This window comes from Bos taurus, chromosome 18, assembly GCF_002263795.3.
Source record: "Bos taurus isolate L1 Dominette 01449 registration number 42190680 breed Hereford chromosome 18, ARS-UCD2.0, whole genome shotgun sequence".
Classification (NCBI taxonomy): Eukaryota; Metazoa; Chordata; class Mammalia; order Artiodactyla; family Bovidae; genus Bos; species Bos taurus.
The window spans coordinates 34,898,285-34,917,208 of record NC_037345.1 but is presented as its reverse complement, the minus strand read 5'-3'; the positions used below and the strand labels follow the sequence as shown (position 1 = coordinate 34,917,208).

At 54.8% G+C, this 18,924-nt stretch overlaps 2 protein-coding genes across 6 annotated transcripts in view; one reads left to right on the top strand and one right to left on the bottom strand.

Annotated features, from left to right (window-relative positions):
• The window catches only part of KCTD19 (potassium channel tetramerization domain containing 19), a 27,625-nt gene extending 19,427 nt beyond the window's left edge, over positions 1–8,198 (top strand). Inside the window, 10 exon segments of the mRNA NM_001105392.2 lie at positions 915–1,075; positions 2,358–2,461; positions 2,948–3,090; positions 3,283–3,366; positions 3,628–3,742; positions 4,122–4,749; positions 6,088–6,279; positions 6,452–6,606; positions 6,948–7,049; positions 7,940–8,198. Of these exon segments, the coding sequence (NP_001098862.1) occupies positions 915–1,075; positions 2,358–2,461; positions 2,948–3,090; positions 3,283–3,366; positions 3,628–3,742; positions 4,122–4,749; positions 6,088–6,279; positions 6,452–6,606; positions 6,948–7,049; positions 7,940–8,053 (1,798 nt within the window). The 3' untranslated portion in view covers positions 8,054–8,198.
• PLEKHG4 (pleckstrin homology and RhoGEF domain containing G4) lies at positions 8,135–18,924 on the bottom strand. 5 transcript variants are annotated; one of them, XM_059877449.1, is made up of 23 exons: positions 18,794–18,924; positions 18,353–18,404; positions 16,384–17,102; positions 16,131–16,226; positions 15,927–16,050; positions 15,745–15,838; positions 15,582–15,656; positions 15,388–15,504; positions 15,120–15,218; positions 14,877–15,025; positions 14,587–14,725; positions 14,376–14,492; positions 12,676–12,858; positions 11,922–12,424; positions 11,600–11,846; positions 10,794–10,883; positions 10,489–10,710; positions 10,225–10,395; positions 9,967–10,144; positions 9,535–9,651; positions 9,158–9,394; positions 8,953–9,068; positions 8,135–8,781 (listed from the first exon to the last, which is right to left on the bottom strand). In XM_059877449.1, the coding sequence occupies exons 3-23, from the start codon at positions 16,892–16,894 to the stop codon at positions 8,776–8,778; spliced, it is 3,591 nt and encodes a 1,196-aa protein (XP_059733432.1). In that variant the 5' UTR covers positions 16,895–17,102; positions 18,353–18,404; positions 18,794–18,924; the 3' UTR covers positions 8,135–8,775. The 5 variants fall into 5 exon arrangements, with proteins under 5 accessions (XP_059733432.1, XP_059733431.1, XP_015331309.2 ...); XM_059877448.1 differs by lacking the exons at positions 18,353–18,404; positions 18,794–18,924 and adding an exon at positions 17,406–17,493; XM_015475823.3 differs by lacking the exons at positions 18,353–18,404; positions 18,794–18,924 and having other exon boundaries at positions 16,384–17,212.

The window sequence follows — 18,924 nt, the reverse complement described above, 5'->3', positions numbered from 1 at the left end:
TTGGTTCTAGCCCTGTGCTAGGTCCAAGGTGGCCAGGCCACAGCCGCAACACTCAGGGTGCTGGATATTCCCCCTGCCATATTCCCCCTCCTACAAAAAGTCCTCCCCAAGGACACACAGAAAGTCCAGAACCAGGGATGAGCACCCTGCCCCCCGCCAAGAGCAAGGCAAAATAGGCTTCTTGAAGGAAGTGATACCTGGCCTATGCCCTGGGGAATGAGCTGAGACTTCCTACTAGTGCTGGGCACGGATTCTAATCCTGTTTTATAGAAGGGCAAACATGTTCTGAATAGAACTCTCTTAGGCTCACAAAATACACTGGTACCAAAACTAAAGATAGAAGTGGCTTTTCCTAAGCACCTGTGGAGAGGGTCAGCCAACCTCAAACACTATCTTACCCCAAGGGTGGGGCCTTTGTGACCCACCCCCATCCATCTGTCCCAGAGATGTCCCACCCCTGAGGTCACAGGGCACAGAGGGCAAAGAAAAGTGCCTTTAGAGGCAGTGGGGTTGATATTCAGGTCCCTAGCTTCTTTCCTGGGCATACAAGGTATCAGTTATCTCCCAAACCATGACAGGCTGCCACACAGTGATTGAGATGTCTTGGGGCGGAAATAGAGTGGCTAGGCCCTGGCTAGATTCTGGAACCCAAGATAGGGCCTGGAGGCTTGCACCTAGTCTATTTAGATGGCTTTGCTGAAACAGGTCAAGCTCAGCACCAAAAGGATGAGTCTGTGTGTCCAAATTTACCCACTATGAGACATCAACAGAAACCAGTTAAGGAAATGATGTTAGTGGCCACAGGTTTGAGTTAGTGTTTAGGGCAAGACATTCTAGATATGGAAAGGTGATGGACTGGACTCCCTTAGGGTGCAGTGCTGGAGCACTCTGTGACAGGGCTTTCCTCTCGGCAGGAACTGGCTGGGGACATGCCGTCTGCCTCTGACTGAGACTGTTTCTGAGGTGTATGAGCTCTGTGCCTTCCTGGACAAGAGGGACATCACCTACGAGCCAATGAAAGTGGCTCTCAAGACTCATCTGGAGCCAAGGACTCTGGCACCCATGGATGTGCTCAGTAAATAAAGAAGCTTCTCAGTTTGGATGCAGCATCAGAAGAGGGTCTAGGGGATAGGAAAGGAAAGATAAAGCTGGCCAGAGCCAGAAACTATAGATGGAACAGGAAAGGGAAGCCAGACTAACATTTGTGGGTTTTGCCTAAAAGGAAACTTTCATGTAGGTGACTCCTTCCCCACACCAAGCCCACAAGTAGCCTCAAGTAGTACAGATTAAGCAGCGCAAACGGGCCTGGTGGGGGCTGCATGGGTCCCCCAAGGGCAGGCCCGCTCTGGCCCTGGGAGCTGACACTGTGCCCCTTGGGTCTTCACAGACATCCAAAGAATGGTCCCTGGGTTCATTTAACAGGGGACATGGAGGCTCAGGGAGGGAACCTGCTCATATTATGAGATTGTGGTCAAGCTGGGATTTAAATCTGAGTCTAAAGCCAATGTTGTTTCACCAGCTGCCTATAACTGTTTACTAAAAAAAAGTTTTATATCAACTTATGCTATATTACTATCATTCAGAAACAATGTTTATTGGAGCACCTACCATAAACCAGGACATCAGATAACACTAGGAGTATAGAAGAGAGCAAAACAGACCCAGTCTCTTCTTTTCATAGGGTTCACAGTCTAATCATATACCTCTTAGTTATATCATCTGTTTATATACCCTTCATTCATGACAAAGTTCACTAGAAACTAATTCTCAAATACCAGAACAAAGCCTAAGTTTAGTCATCCCCAGGAAAAGGGTCATGAATTCACCTTCCCAGAATAAAGCCTATTCTCAAGGCTTGGTCTCTGTAATGATTTGATGAGAGGCTGGATCTGTGATATCTGCCAAACCATAAGCACAAACGTACAGAGGGACTCCTAGCTCCAGTCTGAGTGGCCAAGTGGAAAATTACACACCCAGGACACACCCAGCCAGAAACGGAAGGGCTTAGCAATGTAGGTAGAAAGGAACATTAGTCAAGCTTTCTTGGGAGAGGTGGGCTAGGAGTAGAACAGTGGTGCCCTTGGGGTTGGTGGCCCTCCCCCAACTCAGAATCACCAGCTGACCCTCCAAGCTACTGTTTTAAACCCATCTCACCATGCAGGAAACTCTATGGTAAGCCACAGGGGAGGCCTGAGGAGCAGAGAGAGCTGGTGTTAGGGATTTCTGCTTCTCAGAGTAGGCAACAAAATACGACTGATGAAGATACTGAGTCTTAACATGTGATACCTTATTGACCAAATGCCCTACCTAATGTCCTTCTGGCCATGTGACATGTTCCCTCTCATTGGTTTCCTTAGATGAGGAGTGGACGGCAGAAATCACTGTGTATTCCTCCCAACAGATCATCAAAGTTTATGTTGGAAGCCACTGGTATGCAACCACCCTGCAGACCCTGCTGAAGGTACTGCTGGCCTGAGGCTGCCCTCCTCTCCTTGTGGCTTCTGTGGCTGAGATGCTCTGGAACCTGTCATGACTCTCACTCAGCCTCCAGCACCTGCTTAGATCAAGGATTTTTCCCCCTACTCCTAGGTCCAGAGTGCTCTTACTGCATGAGCAGCAGGCTGGGAAAGCCTTTAGGAGTCTGGGTAGGGAGGGGCCTGGACCAAGGCAGGACGTAGGGTGAGGTCCCCGACGCCTCAAGGGAGTGGTTGAGGAGCCAGCAATCCTTCGAGCAGAGATGACGTGCTCCTCCCTGGATGCTCTGCTCCTCATGTGTCTTCTTGTGGCCAACAAGACGGGGAGATAGAAATCCCAAAGCCTCTGCTCTGGAATGGGTGGGAAAACGAAGACTGCCCTACTCCTTAATGAGGACATAGCCCTTTAACTAACAGACTAACAGACTAACTAACTAACTGACTAACAAAGTCTGATGTTCAACCCTTTGCAGTATCCAGAACTGTTGTCCAACCCTCAGAGAGTGTACTGGATAACATACGGACAGACCCTGCTGATCTACGGGGATGGCCAAATGTTCCGACACATTCTCAACTTCCTGAGGCTTGGAAAACTATTTTTACCAACTGAATTTAAGTGAGTGCAGGAAGGAAATCATATGATGAAACTCCCATCCCTCTGCAAGGAGGAAATTTGAGTTTACAGCCTTGACAGAGATTATGTTATTTCCAACATGTGAACTGCTGTTCAAAGCAGCCACTCTGGAGGCCAACAACCCCATCCGCATTCCCACCCCAGATGCCCAGTGTGACCTCTTGTCATTCACAGGGAATGGCCCCTCCTTTGCCAGGAGGTGGAGGAATACCACATCCCATCTCTCTCAGAAGCACTTGTCCAGTGTGAGGCATACAAGTAAGGAAACCACTCCCTTGACACCATGATCTAAAGTTTGAACCTTTATATGCCTCTTGGGAATCCTGTCCTAAGTCCCACCTCCCAGTAGGACCTGTTCTCCTTATTAAGGGGATGGGGCAGGCCCAGGACTGGGCAGGGACCTAAGCAAAACTCTCTAAGGCCCCTCCTCCCTGAGTGAACTCTCAGCCAAAGGGCACACCTGGTCAATGGACTAGTGGAAGCTTCTGCTCACTAACCAAACCCTCTTGGGATCTGCAGGTCATGGATCCAGGAGAAAGAATCTGAAAATGAAGAAGCTTTTCCCATCAGAAGGCTGCACGTGGTAACAGAAGGGCCAGGGTCACTGGTGGAGTTCAGCAGAGACACCAAAGAAGTAAGTTCCAGCCTCCTCTGGTTTGGTGGTGTCCTGAAAGGGCACCAGCACAGGGCTCAGGGGGCAGATCCCACTCCTGGGGAGCATGGCAAAATGAAAGAGACAGGCCTACATGGCTCTGGCACAGTGACTGGTTTCTGAACACAAGTAAGTGCTGACCACATGAGGCCTGGCATGCTGATATGCCCTTTTGGTGTGTGAGAGGCCCCTGGGCTGGTTACCAACCCCACTCCAACTGAGCAGATATCAAATGTTAGACCCATGTGGGGGATGAAATTGTTCTGGGTAAGCAAGCGAAGTCTTAAGAGACCCAGCTTATCAGATCTTGGGTAAGGCTTCAGTGTACAACATGCCCAGAGCTGCTGTGCCCTCTCCCCAGACCATGGCTTGCGTGCCAATGGAGTTCCAAGACTGCAATGACCGAACTATGTGGAACAAGGCCAAGGGGACCCTGGCCAGGTCCAGCCAGATAGAGGAGGCCGAACAGTACTCCCAGACAATCCAGATGTCCTTGTGCCGAGGTGCCAAGAGGGCAGGTAATCCCAGCACATACTCACACTGTCCTGGCCTATGTGCCAACCCTAGACACTGGGGGGGCCACCCTGAGAGTCCTCCCAAGAAGAAGTGTACCACTGTCAACCTCACACAGAAACCTGAAACCAAAGACCCTCCTGTCACCCCCATGCAAAAACTTATCTCCCTGGTAAGGGAGTGGGACATGGTCAACTGCAAACAGTGGGAATTCCAGTCACTGCCAGCCCCCCGGAACAGCTCCTTGGAGGAAGCCACCCTGCAGCACTCCTCAGGAAGTGAGGCTGTTTCCCAGCCCAGCACCTCAGCTTCCTGGAAAGGCCATTCCACAGCCTCAGAGAAGGACCCGGGCCCACAGGCAGGGGCTGGAGCCGGAACCAAAGACAAGGGGCCAGAGCCAAACTTTAATCCATACTTCCCCATGAAAAGAGCTGTCGCCCTGAAGGACTGGGGCAAGCAGAGGTCAAAGGAGAGAGGTGAGTCCTATCCCATCCTTGACCTAAGTCCCATTTACAACAGAGAAGGCAAACCTTGGCCAAGACCACAGAGTGAGTTAGTGATTAAAGGAGACTAGAACTGCGCTTTCACTACCGCCGAGCAAAAGACCCAGAAATGACAGGCACGCTGGCATGGCCTGGGGGCTTGAGAAGCCACATGAGGCATATGAAAGGAAGGACCTATAAAGCAATAGGGGCACAAAGAAGGGTTCAGGGCTGAGGAGTCAACGGAGGAAAGGAGAAATCTTGGGTGCTTGTGGAAACCTAAGTCATGGGTCTAGCAGCTGGAAACCAGTCTTCATAAAGTGATGAAAGATAAGGCTGATGACATTAGGAATCAGGACAGGTCTTATGGGTCAAGTTCAGGACCTGGTACTTTGTTCCAATCCTAAGTGGAGCAGCCAGCCACTGAAGCATTCTATACAAGGGAGCAAGCACAATCAGTTACGCATTTAGGAAGTTTGTTCCAGGGGCAGAGGAAATGCAGTAGCAGAAGGTAAGTGTTGCAAGTGCCAAGACCATCCTAGGTGAAACAGTTTAGGCAGTTCGAGGAAACACGAAAGGATTGGGCCAAGGAGGGGACAGGTTTCTGATTTGGGTGACTGCAAGGGGGTGGACAGTTACTGAGGTGGGAAGGAGAGGAGTAGGACTTGGGGAAGAGGACACAGTGTGTATGAAGTACTGATGGGCGTCCAAGGGAAGAAGTCCGGGAGACAGAAGAGTATATGGGGACCAGGCTGAACAGAGAGGAATGTGTGTGTTGGAGAAGTGAGGAGCAGCCCAGAGAAGTGGGCTGAGAACTGCTATTACGGACTGTTTCCTCTGCTCTCTCAAAGCCCTTCCTCTAGTATTCTGTCATTTTCTCTTTCAGTGGCTTGTGTCATGCTTGGAGGGGTCTTCCTGGGCCCTGCCTGTGAGCCCACAGTTGGTTTGTCAATCATGTTCTTCAGAGTAGACATGCATCAGCAACCCCCACACCCACCCGCCCCCCGCAAAAGCTCATCTCCTAATTTTACAAAGATTTCCAGTCCCAATTCCAGCTGGGTTGTGATCAGCTCTATTTACTACTAGCCTAGTTCAACAGATGATTTGGAAAGTTCCTTGGAGTTCTGAAATTGAGGATGTAGCTTGCAGTGATTCCAGGGTGATGAAGAGAGGAGAGTTAGAACATGGCCCTGCCAGCTCAGGCTCCCGCTTCTGAGAAGCTGGAGGTGAGGGCTGGTGACTTGACTGCACTGGTCTGTTGCCAGAGGTCTCCTCCCTGCTTGGGCTCTGATGGAGCTTAAGGAGAGACCTCTCCCCACGTTGTTTTCACAGAAAATCCTGCCTTTGAGCTGACCCTGCCTGAGGCCAGTGAGGGGGACAACACAGGGGTCATCCTCAAGGTGACCCACCCCCCCGTGGTGGGCAGTGATGGCTCGTGCATGTTCTTTGAGGACAGCATCATCTACACCACGCACATGGACCACCTCAGGCGCACACCGCCCCCAGCCAGCCCCCAGCCCCGAGGTGAGGCTCTGGAGCCAGGCCTGGCCCAGCCCATGGGCAGATGCCTGAGTCCCCAGCCAGTTACTTCAGGGATAGGGTCTCCCTGGAAGCCCTGAACTTTTCCCCCTAACCAAGGGTGGCTCTGAGGCCCTCGCTGTGGCAGATGTGGCCACACCCGCTCTCTCCTCCACAGAGGTGACTTTCCTGAGTTTCTCTCTGTCCTGGGAAGAGATGTTTTACGCACAGAAATGTCACTGCTTCCTGACTGACATCATTCTGGATTCCATCCGGCAAAATGACCCCAAAGCCATCACAGCCAAGGTGGTCTCCCTGGTCAACCAGCTGTGGGTACGTGTGATTGGCCCCAAGCCCTGTTCCTTCTCCACTGTCCCCTCGCTTCCACAATAATAGTGCAAGACAAGAGGGGGCAGCCAAGACAAGGGGGAGCAGCTAGGGGAAGAGATCAGGGGCAGAAGGGTGGCAAGAAGGGTAGGGACCAGGAGACAGGGCGGCAGCATCTGGGCCGAGCCATGGCCAAGAGGCAGTTTGAAGTGACAGTACCCCTTGACCTCTGCGGCTTCTCCAGGCCCAGAGAAGCCCCTGCTCCGCATCCCACTTTAAGGGGCTGGGAGCAAATGTGGGTCAGGCTGTGGCCTCCAGCCCTGGCTGACTGTGGGCTCTTCTGGCAGACCCTGCACATAAGCCCCAAGCAGTTTGTGGTGGATTTGCTGGCCATCACTGGATTCAAGGATGACCGGCACACCCAGGAACGCCTATACAGCTGGGTTGAGGTGAGGCCACCTGTACCCCACGAGAAATGGCGACCCTCTGGATGCCTCAGATGGACACTGTCTTGCTGCATGAGGGCCAAGCCAGTGCTGCCCAGAAGGCGAAGATAGGGAACTGGAACTCTAGTCGCTGGTCCCAGGGAGGGAGGAACAGTGGCTGAAATTAACCTGTCCAGAGTGGTCAAAAAGCAGTATTTGGGTCACTAGTTTTCTCCAGTGCTTACCAAATTAGCCTTCATCACTAACAACCCTGGCCAGGGATGCACATCATATGAGCTCGTTTTGAGGTGTTGAAATCAGAGAAACTATTGGCAGTCACATGCTTTCAGTGAGTTATAGATACCAACAGCACCTGATGTCAATACTTTTGTATTATACATTCCTTTTCTACTTAAGCTGCTATAAAGCAGTTTTTACAAAGAAAATTCTTCAATAAGGGCAAAGGAATAACTCAGGTTTTTGTTTTTTGAGTCCTTAAAATAATTTTAGAATTCAAATTTTTATTTGAATTTTGGAGGTGAAAAAGATTTGCCTAATTTTTCATTAATCTGGTATTTCTGTAATCAAGCACCTTATTATAACACCTTTCACCATAAACATAATAGTGCCAAGTTACTAGCCTCTGCCTAGTCTGTTGATTGGAAATGAAGTCAGCATCTACGATTAGGAAGTGGAAAACCAGTGACAGGAAACATGCACTTTTGATCCTCTATTCATTTCATTCTGTGTCCTGGTAGCCACTCTGAGCCCCAGGTCTGTGAGATGCCTTTAGGCAGAACTGAGGTCAACAGCACTAGCTGGCCTTGCCCCCAACCCTACCCCCACCCAGACAGAAGGACCTCACAAAGCTAGAGTAGCAACCAGCTAGGAATAAGACCAGCCTTTCCTTCCAGCTCACGTTGCCTTTCGCCAGGAAATATGGCCGCTGTGTGGACCTGCTCATCCAGAGGGGCCTATCAAAGTCTGTCTCTTACTCTGTCCTGAGCAAGTACCTACAAGATGGCTAAGGTGCCCGGCCATGCTTGGGGAGATATGCTGCCCCCACATCCCACCCATCCCATTGCCAAGATGCATTTTAACCAGGGATGTCTCCACCGAAGGGTGCATTATCAGTTTATTTTTTATTATAAACAAATAAAGGATAAATCACAAGTCAAGGGTCTGGACTCCATCTCTGAGAACCAAAGACCTTACAACCAGTGAAATGATCTTATACAACTCTAACTGAAAGCTATTCAAAAACCTCTGAGTCCATGTAACCAAACTGGACTGGGGAGCTAGGGCAGGCAAGAGGAAGAGTCCAGTAGGGATGAGCCTGGCTTTGAGACCTGGAGTTGGGAAGCAGTGGCGAGGAACCCACCTCTGTTCCTCCTGAAGGGTGGGGCAGCTTAGTCACTACCAGAGCCACTCAACATCCCACTAGCCTACAGCATAGAAACATCCACCTTCTGCTCTGGGTGAGAGAAGAAGATGGGGACTGAAGGGGACATGGGCCAGGAACCCAAAATGAGGGTGCTTATTTAGGCTCTGCTGCCAGAATCCCCTGGAGAGGTCACTGCCGATCTGTCCAATGGACACAGACATCAGAATGGGTGGTTGACAGCACTGTGCATATGGGCTGGAGGTGACCCAGGTGCTGCCCATGGCCTGATCATAGCAGATCTCCAGGGAGATGATGCTCCTTGGATCTAAAGACTCCTGGATCCACTGCCCACCTTCAAGCCCAGGCTCAGACCTGTGGTACAAAGCCAAGTATGAACATATATTTCCCTGGCTCAGGATCCAGGTGGGGTCTCTAAGGAATGGCTCTGTCCCACCACCCTCATTTCCACCTAAAGACAAGGGTACCATAGGCCCAGGTAGAGCTGAGAAAGTGCTGGTAGGTACGAGGCAAAATGACACTCACGTAGGACAAGTCCTCCAGGCCCTTGCCCAGGATCTGCCCTGACACACAGCTGCTGTCTGAGCCACTGGAGCCACTGGCTGATGGGCATTGGGAGGAAACCTCTGAGTCCTCAGGAGCTGGGAATAGAGTCCAGGTGAGCTGTCAGAAGGGGAGGCCCAGATCCCAAGCCATGCCCTCCTGCCTCTGGGAAAGCCCAGAAACCTACTCAAAGATGGCTGGCTGCCCAGTTCGGCATCAGTCTCCAGTGCTGCTTCCTCTGGGAAACTGGTGGAATACAGGGGCCAGCGGAACCCCAGAAGAGCTGGGTCTCTGTGCAGATGCAGGTTGAGGGACCCCAGTACAGAGCAAGAGGCAGGATCTCCAGGAAGGGTGCCTGAGGCCCCCAGGTAGGGGCTGTCAGAGTCAAGAGGAGCCACAGCAATGGAGGCCCGAGAGCGAACTGCTGCATGAGAGAGTCCGGTTGGGTCAGGCCAGAGCCCAGCTGGGCCGAGGTCCTGAGGGGAGTGCAGGCTAGGGCTGCCAGAGGCCCACACCGCTCCCTGAGCAGCTCTCCCCACCCCACCCCCGCAGCCTGTCTGCTACCTTGGCACTTCAGGATATAGTTGACGGTGCGGTCGTTGATAGCTTCTTCGCTGGGTGCGATGTCCCGGAAGGCCTTGTTCCCCACACCCATAGACACCATCTCAGCCATGCGCACCTCTGGGTGGAAAGTGGGTGTCTGGACATCAGCCCGGCCCTTTATCACTCCTCCTCCTCATACAAGTCTCTCCTGGACACCTATAGCCTGGGGACTGTCCTGTGCACCAAACACTCAGAGGTTTACATGTCCTCAGCCTGAGATGGTGACATCAGGACTGCCTGACTTGAGTTCTTTCTCCTGTGCTGGCTGTTGCTGCTGGACCTTTTCCACCCTCCCCAGTGTTTCCAGTTCCTGAGGCCCTCGCTGGGACCCCTCTGGGACAATGTAAGCTCTTCAAGGAGGGGATCGTGGGATGAAATGGGGCAGACACCCACCCTTGTTGTGGACGGCCTGCCTCCAGAGCAGGCGGGAGATGTCAGCTGTCCAGGCCTGCTTGGTGGCCAAGCTGGCAGCTTGTAGCACAAAGGTGTCCCTAGCCTTGCGACGGCGAAACCAGATCTCAAAGCGCAAGTTGTTGTCCCCACAGCACTCAGTGAGGCCAAGGTCTGCCATCTGTGTGGCCAGGAGAGGAGCTCAGTGAGGCTGTAGGGTAGGGGCGCTGGAGGTACGGGGAGGGGCCGGGTTGGGCCTACCTTGAAGGAGCGCTTGTAGGTAAACATGTCAATGCCTGTGGGTCCTCGGCGAGGCTTGCTGAAGAGCAACAGCTCCTCAAAGAGGAAAATGCGACGCAGGGATTTGTGGCGCCCACAGCGGACTGTGAACTCATCCTGCCGGACCAACTGGCCCTGTTCCTTGAGGTTGACCTGCCAAGTGGGGGCCTGGTGGGTGCCTGGCCTCTTCTGCCCCCTCCCTTCACACCCACTGCCCCCTGGCCACCATGGCCTGCCAAGACTCACGTCACAGCCCTGGATGGCATCCATGGCTAGCAAGTCATTGCCGTGTCGCAGCTGGAAGTGCACGAGGCTCTGGGCAGCCCGCAGGGCACTCAGCTCCTGTGCGGGTCCCCCGCAGGCCCGTGCCAGCTCCTGCAGCAGCAGCGCATACTTGCTCATGCGCTGGATGGGCTTCAGCAGGTAGGAGGCCAAGTCCAAGTGGTCCCCCAGTGCCTGCTGCTTGTCCTGCCGGGTGCATCAGACACCGTCAGGGAGCTTCCCATTGTTTGCTCCATCCCTCCTCCCACTACAATCTCAGGCTCACCCACCCTGAAGAAGACGTGACCATAGCTGGTCATCAGGGCATCGGAGCGCGGTTTATTCTTGCTGTAGAGTGCGTACATCCCAAACTGCACCCTCTGCAAAGATACACAGCTTGACCAGGTGCCAATGGGCCAGCATCCAAGGGGGTCAGACCACTCTCAGCTCGGGAGGCCCAAATGGCCAATGTGTTCCCAGGAAGCCTCCCACCGACAGATCCTACCTGCCCTGCTTGGAGTGACGGGTGATCTGGCAGGAACAGGCGCTGTGCAGGGAGGGGCCTGCCTACAGGGCTCTGGGGAGGAAGTCCTGCACACAGCCCTGCCACTCCCACAGCCCCAAGAGCTCTGCTCTGGTCTCATCTCACCTCAGACGACCCTTCCCCTGCTCACAACACTAAGCTACACTGACCCGTCTCCTTCTCAACCACTGGGCCACTTTCCTGCCCAGCACGTTGTACTTGATCTTTCCTCTGAATGGAATGCTCTGACTACAGCCCCTCCCTCTGGCCTTAGCTCAAACATCAGCTTCTCTTAAGATGCCTCTAACTGTTCTCTCTAAAGGGGGTACCCCTGCCTCACTGCTAACTCACTATCACCTATCTGGATTTTTTTCTAATCCCAATTATAATCTGGAATTATCTATTTCACACTCACATCTCCTCTGCTAAACTAAAAGCACCCTGGAGAACAGGGGCCAGTTGGTCCTGCTCATAGCTGTACCCATCACAGGACCTGACACCAAGGCCAGACCCAGTAGCTCGCTGTTGAGTGTTGCAGGATCAGCCAGGGGCCGCGTGGCCTGTGGGGCTTACATGGCGCAGGAAGGCATAGGCCACCCGGGGCGGGTGCTGGGTACAGGCCTCCAGCTCACGCAAGAAAAAATGGCGGTGGAAGTCCCACAGCTTCTCCAGGTTGCCAAAGAGTTGGGCACGCTGGCCACGGAGGCCCTGGGGCACATCAGGGCGATCCAGCTCAGGGAAGTAGTTCTCCATGGTGTAGTCCAGGGCACGGACATACTCCCGCTCCGTAGCCACCATCTCCGCCAGCACCAGCTGAAGTCTACCAGGGAGGTGGAGTCAGGACCTGAGACATCCGCCCTGCCACCGCCCTCCCTGCCCTGCCCACTCTCTGTACCTGTTGGGGCTCCTGGGGTCACAGCTCCCTGGAGGAGGCACGGTGGGGCATGACCCTGACTGGGCACCACCTCCAGCCTCTGGTCTGTGGCAGGCAGGTACAATGGCCTCATGGTGGCACTGGTGGGCAGGTTCTCTAAGACTCAATCCCAGATTCCGATCAAGGCTATAGGCTTTCCTCAGGGGAGGGACAGCCGGTACCGCTGGGACCCGGCTGACACACAGGCTAGCTGTGCTACCCGTTGGGGGTGACTTCAGAGCAGCTTCTAACTTCTGATCCAGGGCCAGCCAGGTGTCCTGGCACTGCGCCCAGGCCCCGCGGCACTCATGGCGAATGGCCTCAGATCCCAGCCCTGTGGCTAAAGCCCACATCTTTCGGAAGTGGGCAGGAGGCAAGTCCGGGTACTTGGTCCAATGCAGCTGCAGCCGCTGCAGCACAACCCCTGGGTGCTCCTGTTCCAGCTCTGCCAACACTTGCCGCCCCTCCTCGGCCCAGGTCAAGGCCTGCAACACCAAGGCCAGATGGGCACTGAGGAAGGATCTCCCCAAGACTGCTGAGCCTTCTCCTCTATCTCCCCCCAGCCCCACAGAACGGTGGCCCCAGGCTACATCCCCAGTAGATTTGGGCATCGGACTGAAAACAGGGAGAGAAAACAGGCACAATATCCTTCAAAGCTCAGGCTGCCGTAGCACTAAGCAGCCACCCCTCTGACTTCTCTGACCACGTGGAACCAGGGACAGGACCCCTCACGCACCTGCTTGAAGAACTGCAAGAGTCTCTCAGCATCTGCCAGTCGCTGCCGCCGCTGGGCCAAAGCCCTAGAGAAGTCGGCCAGCTGGGTTTGCAGGGTCAGAAAGCGGGCCCCAAAGGGGCCCAGTTCGGCCGCATCACAGCCAACCAGTGGCTGCAGACATTTCTCCCCTCGCCTGACCTGTTCCTGGAGACAGAGCCTGGAATCAGCAAGCCTAGGCCTGGCATTGCAGTTGCTGAGCCCAGGTCTTTTCCATGGATGTCTGCAGGCATCATCAAGTCACTTCTGTGAAGACCAGACCTCCGCAACCCCTCCCCCAACCCCCTCTCTCTGTTCTCCTCTCCACAGCGAAACTCCCTGGAGAAACCATTATTTTCATCATTACTTGTTAACTATGTTGGCCTTCTGCAACCCCACTTCACTCCCCATCCCCAGCACTTCTCAGGCTTCCTCTGACTCTTACCATTCAGTAGTACCAAACCTCTCTCCTCTAGCTCCCCTGACCTCTCCCCACTCCCTGATTCTCCTTGGCTTTCTCTAATGCTTCCCCCCTCCTGATCCCCCATCCCTTAGCTCAGTTGTTAAACCCTGGTGTTCCTGAAGACGGCCCACTCTCTCTCAGGCAATCATGTGCACATACACTTCAAATACCACCCATACACCTACAACCACGAAATAAGCCTCTACACTCAGTGCTCCCTCTCCTTCCCTCATGGTCATTTCCAAAGTACATCCAAGGCTGGACAGATGAATGCCCTTTCCCCCAGAAGGTCTGTCTCTCAGGAAACAGTACCTATTCACCTTTGTAAACACTTCTCCTTCTCACAGCTTCACATGTATCCACCACTGAATCCCATCAACTTCTCAAATGTTATCTCCTCTGCCACCATCCTGGCCAGAGTAAGCATCATTCCCACCTGGACCACTACAAGTGCCTCTTCAATGGACTCTGCATGTCCATCCACCAAATCACTGTCTACCCAGGAACTATGGTAATCTTTCTAGAATACAGATCTGATTGTACGATCTTCCTGCTTAAATTGTACTCCGTTACAGGACCAGTTCCCGGCCACTGGCCATTCTTCCAGCCTCATTTTACCTCATCTCACCCTACTCTCCCTCCCTCTTCTGCACTGTATTTCATCCTCGCTGACTTTCTGATGGTTCCTCAGGCAAGCCACGCTCCCTCCTATCACAGGACCTTTGTACATGCTTTTTGCTTCCTCAGTCTGAAACATGTCTTTTCTCTAACCCTCTTCTGCCTGGTTAACGTCAACCTATCCTTCAGATCTCAGATCAAAGTCACTATCTCAAGAGAGTTTGCCCAATACCCCTCCTCGTTCAGGACTTTATCATACACTCAGATAGAAATACCTGTATTGCTTGTCTCTAGAACTTTTGCACACAGAGAACAAATGTGCTCAGTCGCACAGTCATGTCCAACTCTGCAACCTCATGGATGGTAGTTTGCCAGGCTCCCCTGTCCATGGGATTCTCCAGGCAAGAATACTGGAGTGGGTTGCCATTCCCTTCTCCAAAAAAGAACATACACATGACTTTCAATCTTTGGTTACAACTGATCTCCTCCGCTTCACTGTAATTTCCAAGAGAATAAAGACTAGATTTACTTTCACCCACTTTGCATTCCAAGTTTCTGGCAAAGTGCTCCAATACCTACACGAGGAACAAGTAACCAAACTCACCTGAGCAATCTGGTCCAGCTCCCGAAAAGGGCCTTGGGCCTGAAGCAGCACGTCTAGTGAAGGCTCCCTGGGCTCCTCAAGTGCTGGCCAGCCCACCTGCTGAAGCCACACTTCCATCTGGAGGAGTACAAACAAGGAAAGGAGAGTTGCTATGGGGTGGGGGTGATGCTTAAGATTAGAGGTGGGGCCCACCAGGGCGGATAGCTCCCACCTGGTGCAGCTCGCCCTCCTGGGCCTCCAGCGTCTGGACCAACTCCAGTGCTTGTATTCGGCGGTTACCCTGCAGTGTCAGTTGGTGCAACAATCCATCCACGCGGCCATACAGCTCCTCAACCTCGTCCACTGCTGACCTGGTGCATGGTACATGTCTTAGTGCCCCTTCCAGGTGCCTAGCTCCACTTGACCCTGTCCTGGGACCATAATCCTGGCTGGTCTGGGCCAGACACTGAGTCCTTGGCATGAGATATAATGGGCTGGGGCAAGACCTGGGCTTGTACCTACCTGTAGTCTGGGCTCAGGGTCACCTCTGGGACCTCTTGCTTTAGCCATGTCAGCTCCAAGGCTCCCTGGCATTGTAGCCATGCCAACCGTGGAGAGTCTAGCACATGCTTCATCAGGACCCGTGCCTGCTGCAGCAGTTGACCGACTTCCTATGATTAAGAGAAACGGGTGGTAGAGGCGCATGTGGGAGAAGGGGAAGAAAGATAGGGAGAATTTGGGGAGGTGTCAAGAGGGGACACTCACCCCAGACTCCACAGGCTGAGGCACAGCCTTCATGCTCTCAATGGCTCCCTGAAGCAGGGCACAAACCACCTGGCAGCTCTGCAGGAGGGCTTCCAGACGCTGTGAACAGAGGCAGGCATGACCAGCACAGAGCACAGGGCTGGTCCCAGGCATCTTGGATCCTAGGCCACTGCAGCCAGCTATGCACTGCCCAAGCCAGCCCAGGGGGAGCTCCTCTGCTAACCATATTGCCTGCCCATCCACCCAATGCCCCACCCAGTGTACTGACCATCCGGAAGTCCAGCCAAGCTTGGTGACAGTAAGGCAGGCCTCCTCCTAGTGAAGTGAGCAACTCTGAGGTGGAGATGTGGGTCAGCAGGCTTTGGTGAGAGGATAGATGCTCTATCTGCAGAAAAAGGTGTAGTGGACTCGGGCCTGGTGGGGACTCACCCCATCTCCACCCTGACCAAAATGGCTCAGTACCTGAAGCCCTGCAGGCACTTCCTCCGGCAGCTTTCCCACCAGCAGCACACGGTGCACTGATCCTGGGACTGCTTCCTGCAAAGAATCTGAGCTCAGGCCTGATCCCGACCCTACACGAAAGGAATGGCTAGGGGGAAGAAGGGAGCTACAATCCTGTACTCACTTGCAGTTGGCTGAGCCCCCAGAATATGGAAGAGCTTGGGGAACAAATCCGGGCGTCCACTAGCACGGTCAGTCCCAAGGTCTGTACTTTGGGCCTAAAGGAGCAGGCTTTTGTTGAGTATCTATTTCCCCAACCCTACCATCTCCTGGCTCAGGTTCTGTCCCCCAACCTCCTCCCCCAACCTGGGGATGCTTTGCAAGTAGAGCAGGAGGCGGACGAGCTCATGGCTGTTGCACTTGGGGTGATTCCAAGCTGAGTTATGGGCACACAGAAGCAGCACTGCCCGGCCTTCTACATCTCGAGTCCCTGTGGGGGAAAAGGCAGTGAACATCTGCTCAATCAACCCACCCCACCTGTACCGCCTTTAGTGTCTCCCAGCTAGCTACCTGGCAGGGCAGCCATGCCACTGGCAAGTAGCTCCCAGGCAATGTCTTGGGCCAGGAGGTAGTCAGTGGACTTCAAGAGTCTGGATCTGTGGGAGTCTTGGCGAGGAAAACCGCTTGGGTCTACACTGGGCAATCTACCCAGAGACCCCCTATTTGCACCTGGGCTTTAGCCTGAGTAGGATCAGAAGCCTCCCCACCTTCAGGTACCCTCCCTTCTTCCCTCCCAAGACTTCCCTGGCCCAGCCTTCGTTACCTGCCTCCAGTAGCTCTGACGATGTCTCAGATAAAAGACCTCCATGGTTCACAGGGTCACTGTCCAACACTTCAGGGTCCAAGCGGACTGGCATGACCCTGCCTGAAACTGAGTCCCCTGCCAAGTCTCCTCCTTGGCTGTCATTCTCACCCTGTGCCAGACTAAGGTGGGAAGACATTGGACTTAGGAGGATCTTCACTCCAGAGGAGGCTGGTTCCTTCATGTGGACAGAAGATCCTCTTAATGTGCCCTTCTGGCCATGCCCCGACTCATCTGCAACCATCTGTCCTGTGGGTGACTGAAGTTCACCAGGCAGAGGGCTGCCCTGGAGCTCCTCCCCCTGGGCTGCCCCTGCTGGTGGGCTTGGAGGATGGGGGTTCTTAGCCTGCATCTGGGGAGCAGGTTCCCCCTCATCCCAGGCATCTCTGAAACTGCACACAGCAAATCTCCAGTCGGTGGCATGGCCCTGGGACTCTGGAGACTCATCCCCATCCTCCAGGGGCCCTTCCATCACCCCTTCCTTAAGCGTGGGCCTGCTCCAAGCAAAAGGGAGAGGAGCTAAGCCCTCGGTGTGAACTAAGACCTCAGCTCATCCAGGAAAGACGTTGAAGATGGCCGGGTAGAGCTCGGCGGGTGAGGCAGGCAGAAGGCACTAGGCCGTAGGAGGCACCAGTCTTGGTGCCCGGCACCGGGAGCACAGCGGCTGTCGCAGTTGAGGCCTGAGGAGAAGGGAGAAAGGCTGGGATCTCTCCGTCCAGCTCGGGACCGGCGGTGCCACGCTCCCGTGGGCTTTCGCCCGGAGGGCCCCACGCTGGGGGGCGGCCTGCGCGAGTGCAACGCTCACGACGAGGGCGGGGCGCCGCCTCGTGCTCGCGCTCAAGGCGGCCCGGCCGACCTCGGCCTCGCCATGGGCTCGCGCGCCCGTTCCCCCGCCCGCCCCCGGGTCACGCTCACAACCCCAGGACGCGCCGACGGGGAACCGCAAACCCAGGACGCCAGGCAGCCGGAGTCCTCGAACGTACCGCACCGCTGCCTCGACGACTGCTACTGCGCGCAGCCTCCAGACCGCGGGGGCGGCACGGGCGCAGCAGGGAACCCGGCGGCGCCGCACCGCCCCCTGGGGGCCGGAGGACGCAGCCACCGCCCACCCCGCCGGGCCCGACGGCAGCCGCCCGAGCCCCAGCCGGCCGGAGAGCGCCGAGACGCCGGCTCTCGCAGCGCCCCCTGCCGAGCCGCCCCCTCGCCCTCCGCGGGCCGGGACGACTCGGCTTCACCCCCGGGGCTTCCAGCTGACTTTGACTTGGCTTCTCAGCCCGCCGGTAGGGGCAACGACCAGCGGCCTTCCCACGGCGCCCACTCCCCTGGCCTGCTCTGCGCGCCAGAAGCGCTCCCCCGCTGGGAAGGCGGCGTAGGTGCGCGAGGGTGAGTGAGCCAGGGGTCCGCCTGGGAGTGAGGGAGGGGGCTGGCGGAGCGAGGCGGGGAGGCTTCTGCTCTTGAATGCACTCAGGATGGGGGGAGTACAGCCCCAGCCTCCCTGGGCAAAACAAGGAGCGTTCTGTCAGCCTGGAGACCCCTAGGAAGAGAGACTCCGGAAGCCCAGACTAGCTACTTGGTGCTGCTGGCAGCCAGTAGGGGTATCTTCATGGAGGGAGGGGCCCTTCCATTGCAGCCCCTATCTTCCTTTCCAGTCCTCAGGCCCAGGCACTGAGAGACAGCTTGTATGATCCCATGATGGGACGTGGGGGCCTCTGTCTGGGCTAGAGGAAAGGAGGGACCTCTGTAGTGGGTGCTGACCCAGATTCGCCAGAATCCACCAGGCCCGGACTCTCCACTCCCTTGCGTTCTTGGCACTTCTGTCATATACACCCTCTCCCCAGCTCCACATCCCCTGCCACAAAATCCAGCCAAAGAGGCTGGAACTGAGGACAGGATTCTGAAAGCAGAGGGCCAGGTGTGCCCTTCCACTTACCTGCTAGGTGAGCTCCTGCAACTTAGTGCCTCTTGAGCCTCATCTTACTCACCTGTAAAAGAAAGAAGGAAAGTCGTTCCTTTCTCCTGGGATTCCCCCCTGAGAACTAGGAAAGACCTGTATGTCAGAGGTCCACTTGCTGCCAGCTCTTGGGCTGTGTTGGAGCCCTGCCCTTCATTTCATGCTCGGTCAGAGGATCCTGAACTGGTGAAAGTCACTTGGACAGTTGACCTGTAAGATTCGTTCGGCTCTGAAGTGTGAAGTCCCTTTGGGGACATGTGGGTCTGGACTGACACTCCCCCAAACTTGTGGGAAGATTATAAGAAGGTAGGCTATGTGGCCAGAAGAAGACACTGTGCCCCATAACCTTATTCAGGCCCTGGGTTCCTTGTAGAGAGAGGGCAGTGGGTACAGTGGCTTCCCTGGCTCTAGGGTAGTCACCTCCTTCAAGAAGCTGCCAGAGGAGAGAATCAGGGCATCAGAAGGAGCACCAGCAATCCTCCCCTCCCCACCGTTCCAGCTGCCACATCAGCACCAAGTCAGCCTCCCAGGAGCCTCCTTCTTCAGGGGAT

Coding starts and splice junctions, on each gene's coding strand:
- PLEKHG4 (XM_059877449.1), bottom strand. CDS start 16,894: ATGGAAGGGCCCCTGGAGGATGGGGATGAGTCTCCAGAGTCCCAGGGC. Junction 16,227..16,383: donor GTCAGAGCTACTGGAGGCAG/GTAACGAAGGCT, acceptor TTCCTCGCCAAG/ACTCCCACAGATCCAGACTC. Junction 14,726..14,876: donor ACCCTGAGCCCAGACTACAG/GTAGGTACAAGC, acceptor ACCATGCACCAG/GTCAGCAGTGGACGAGGTTG.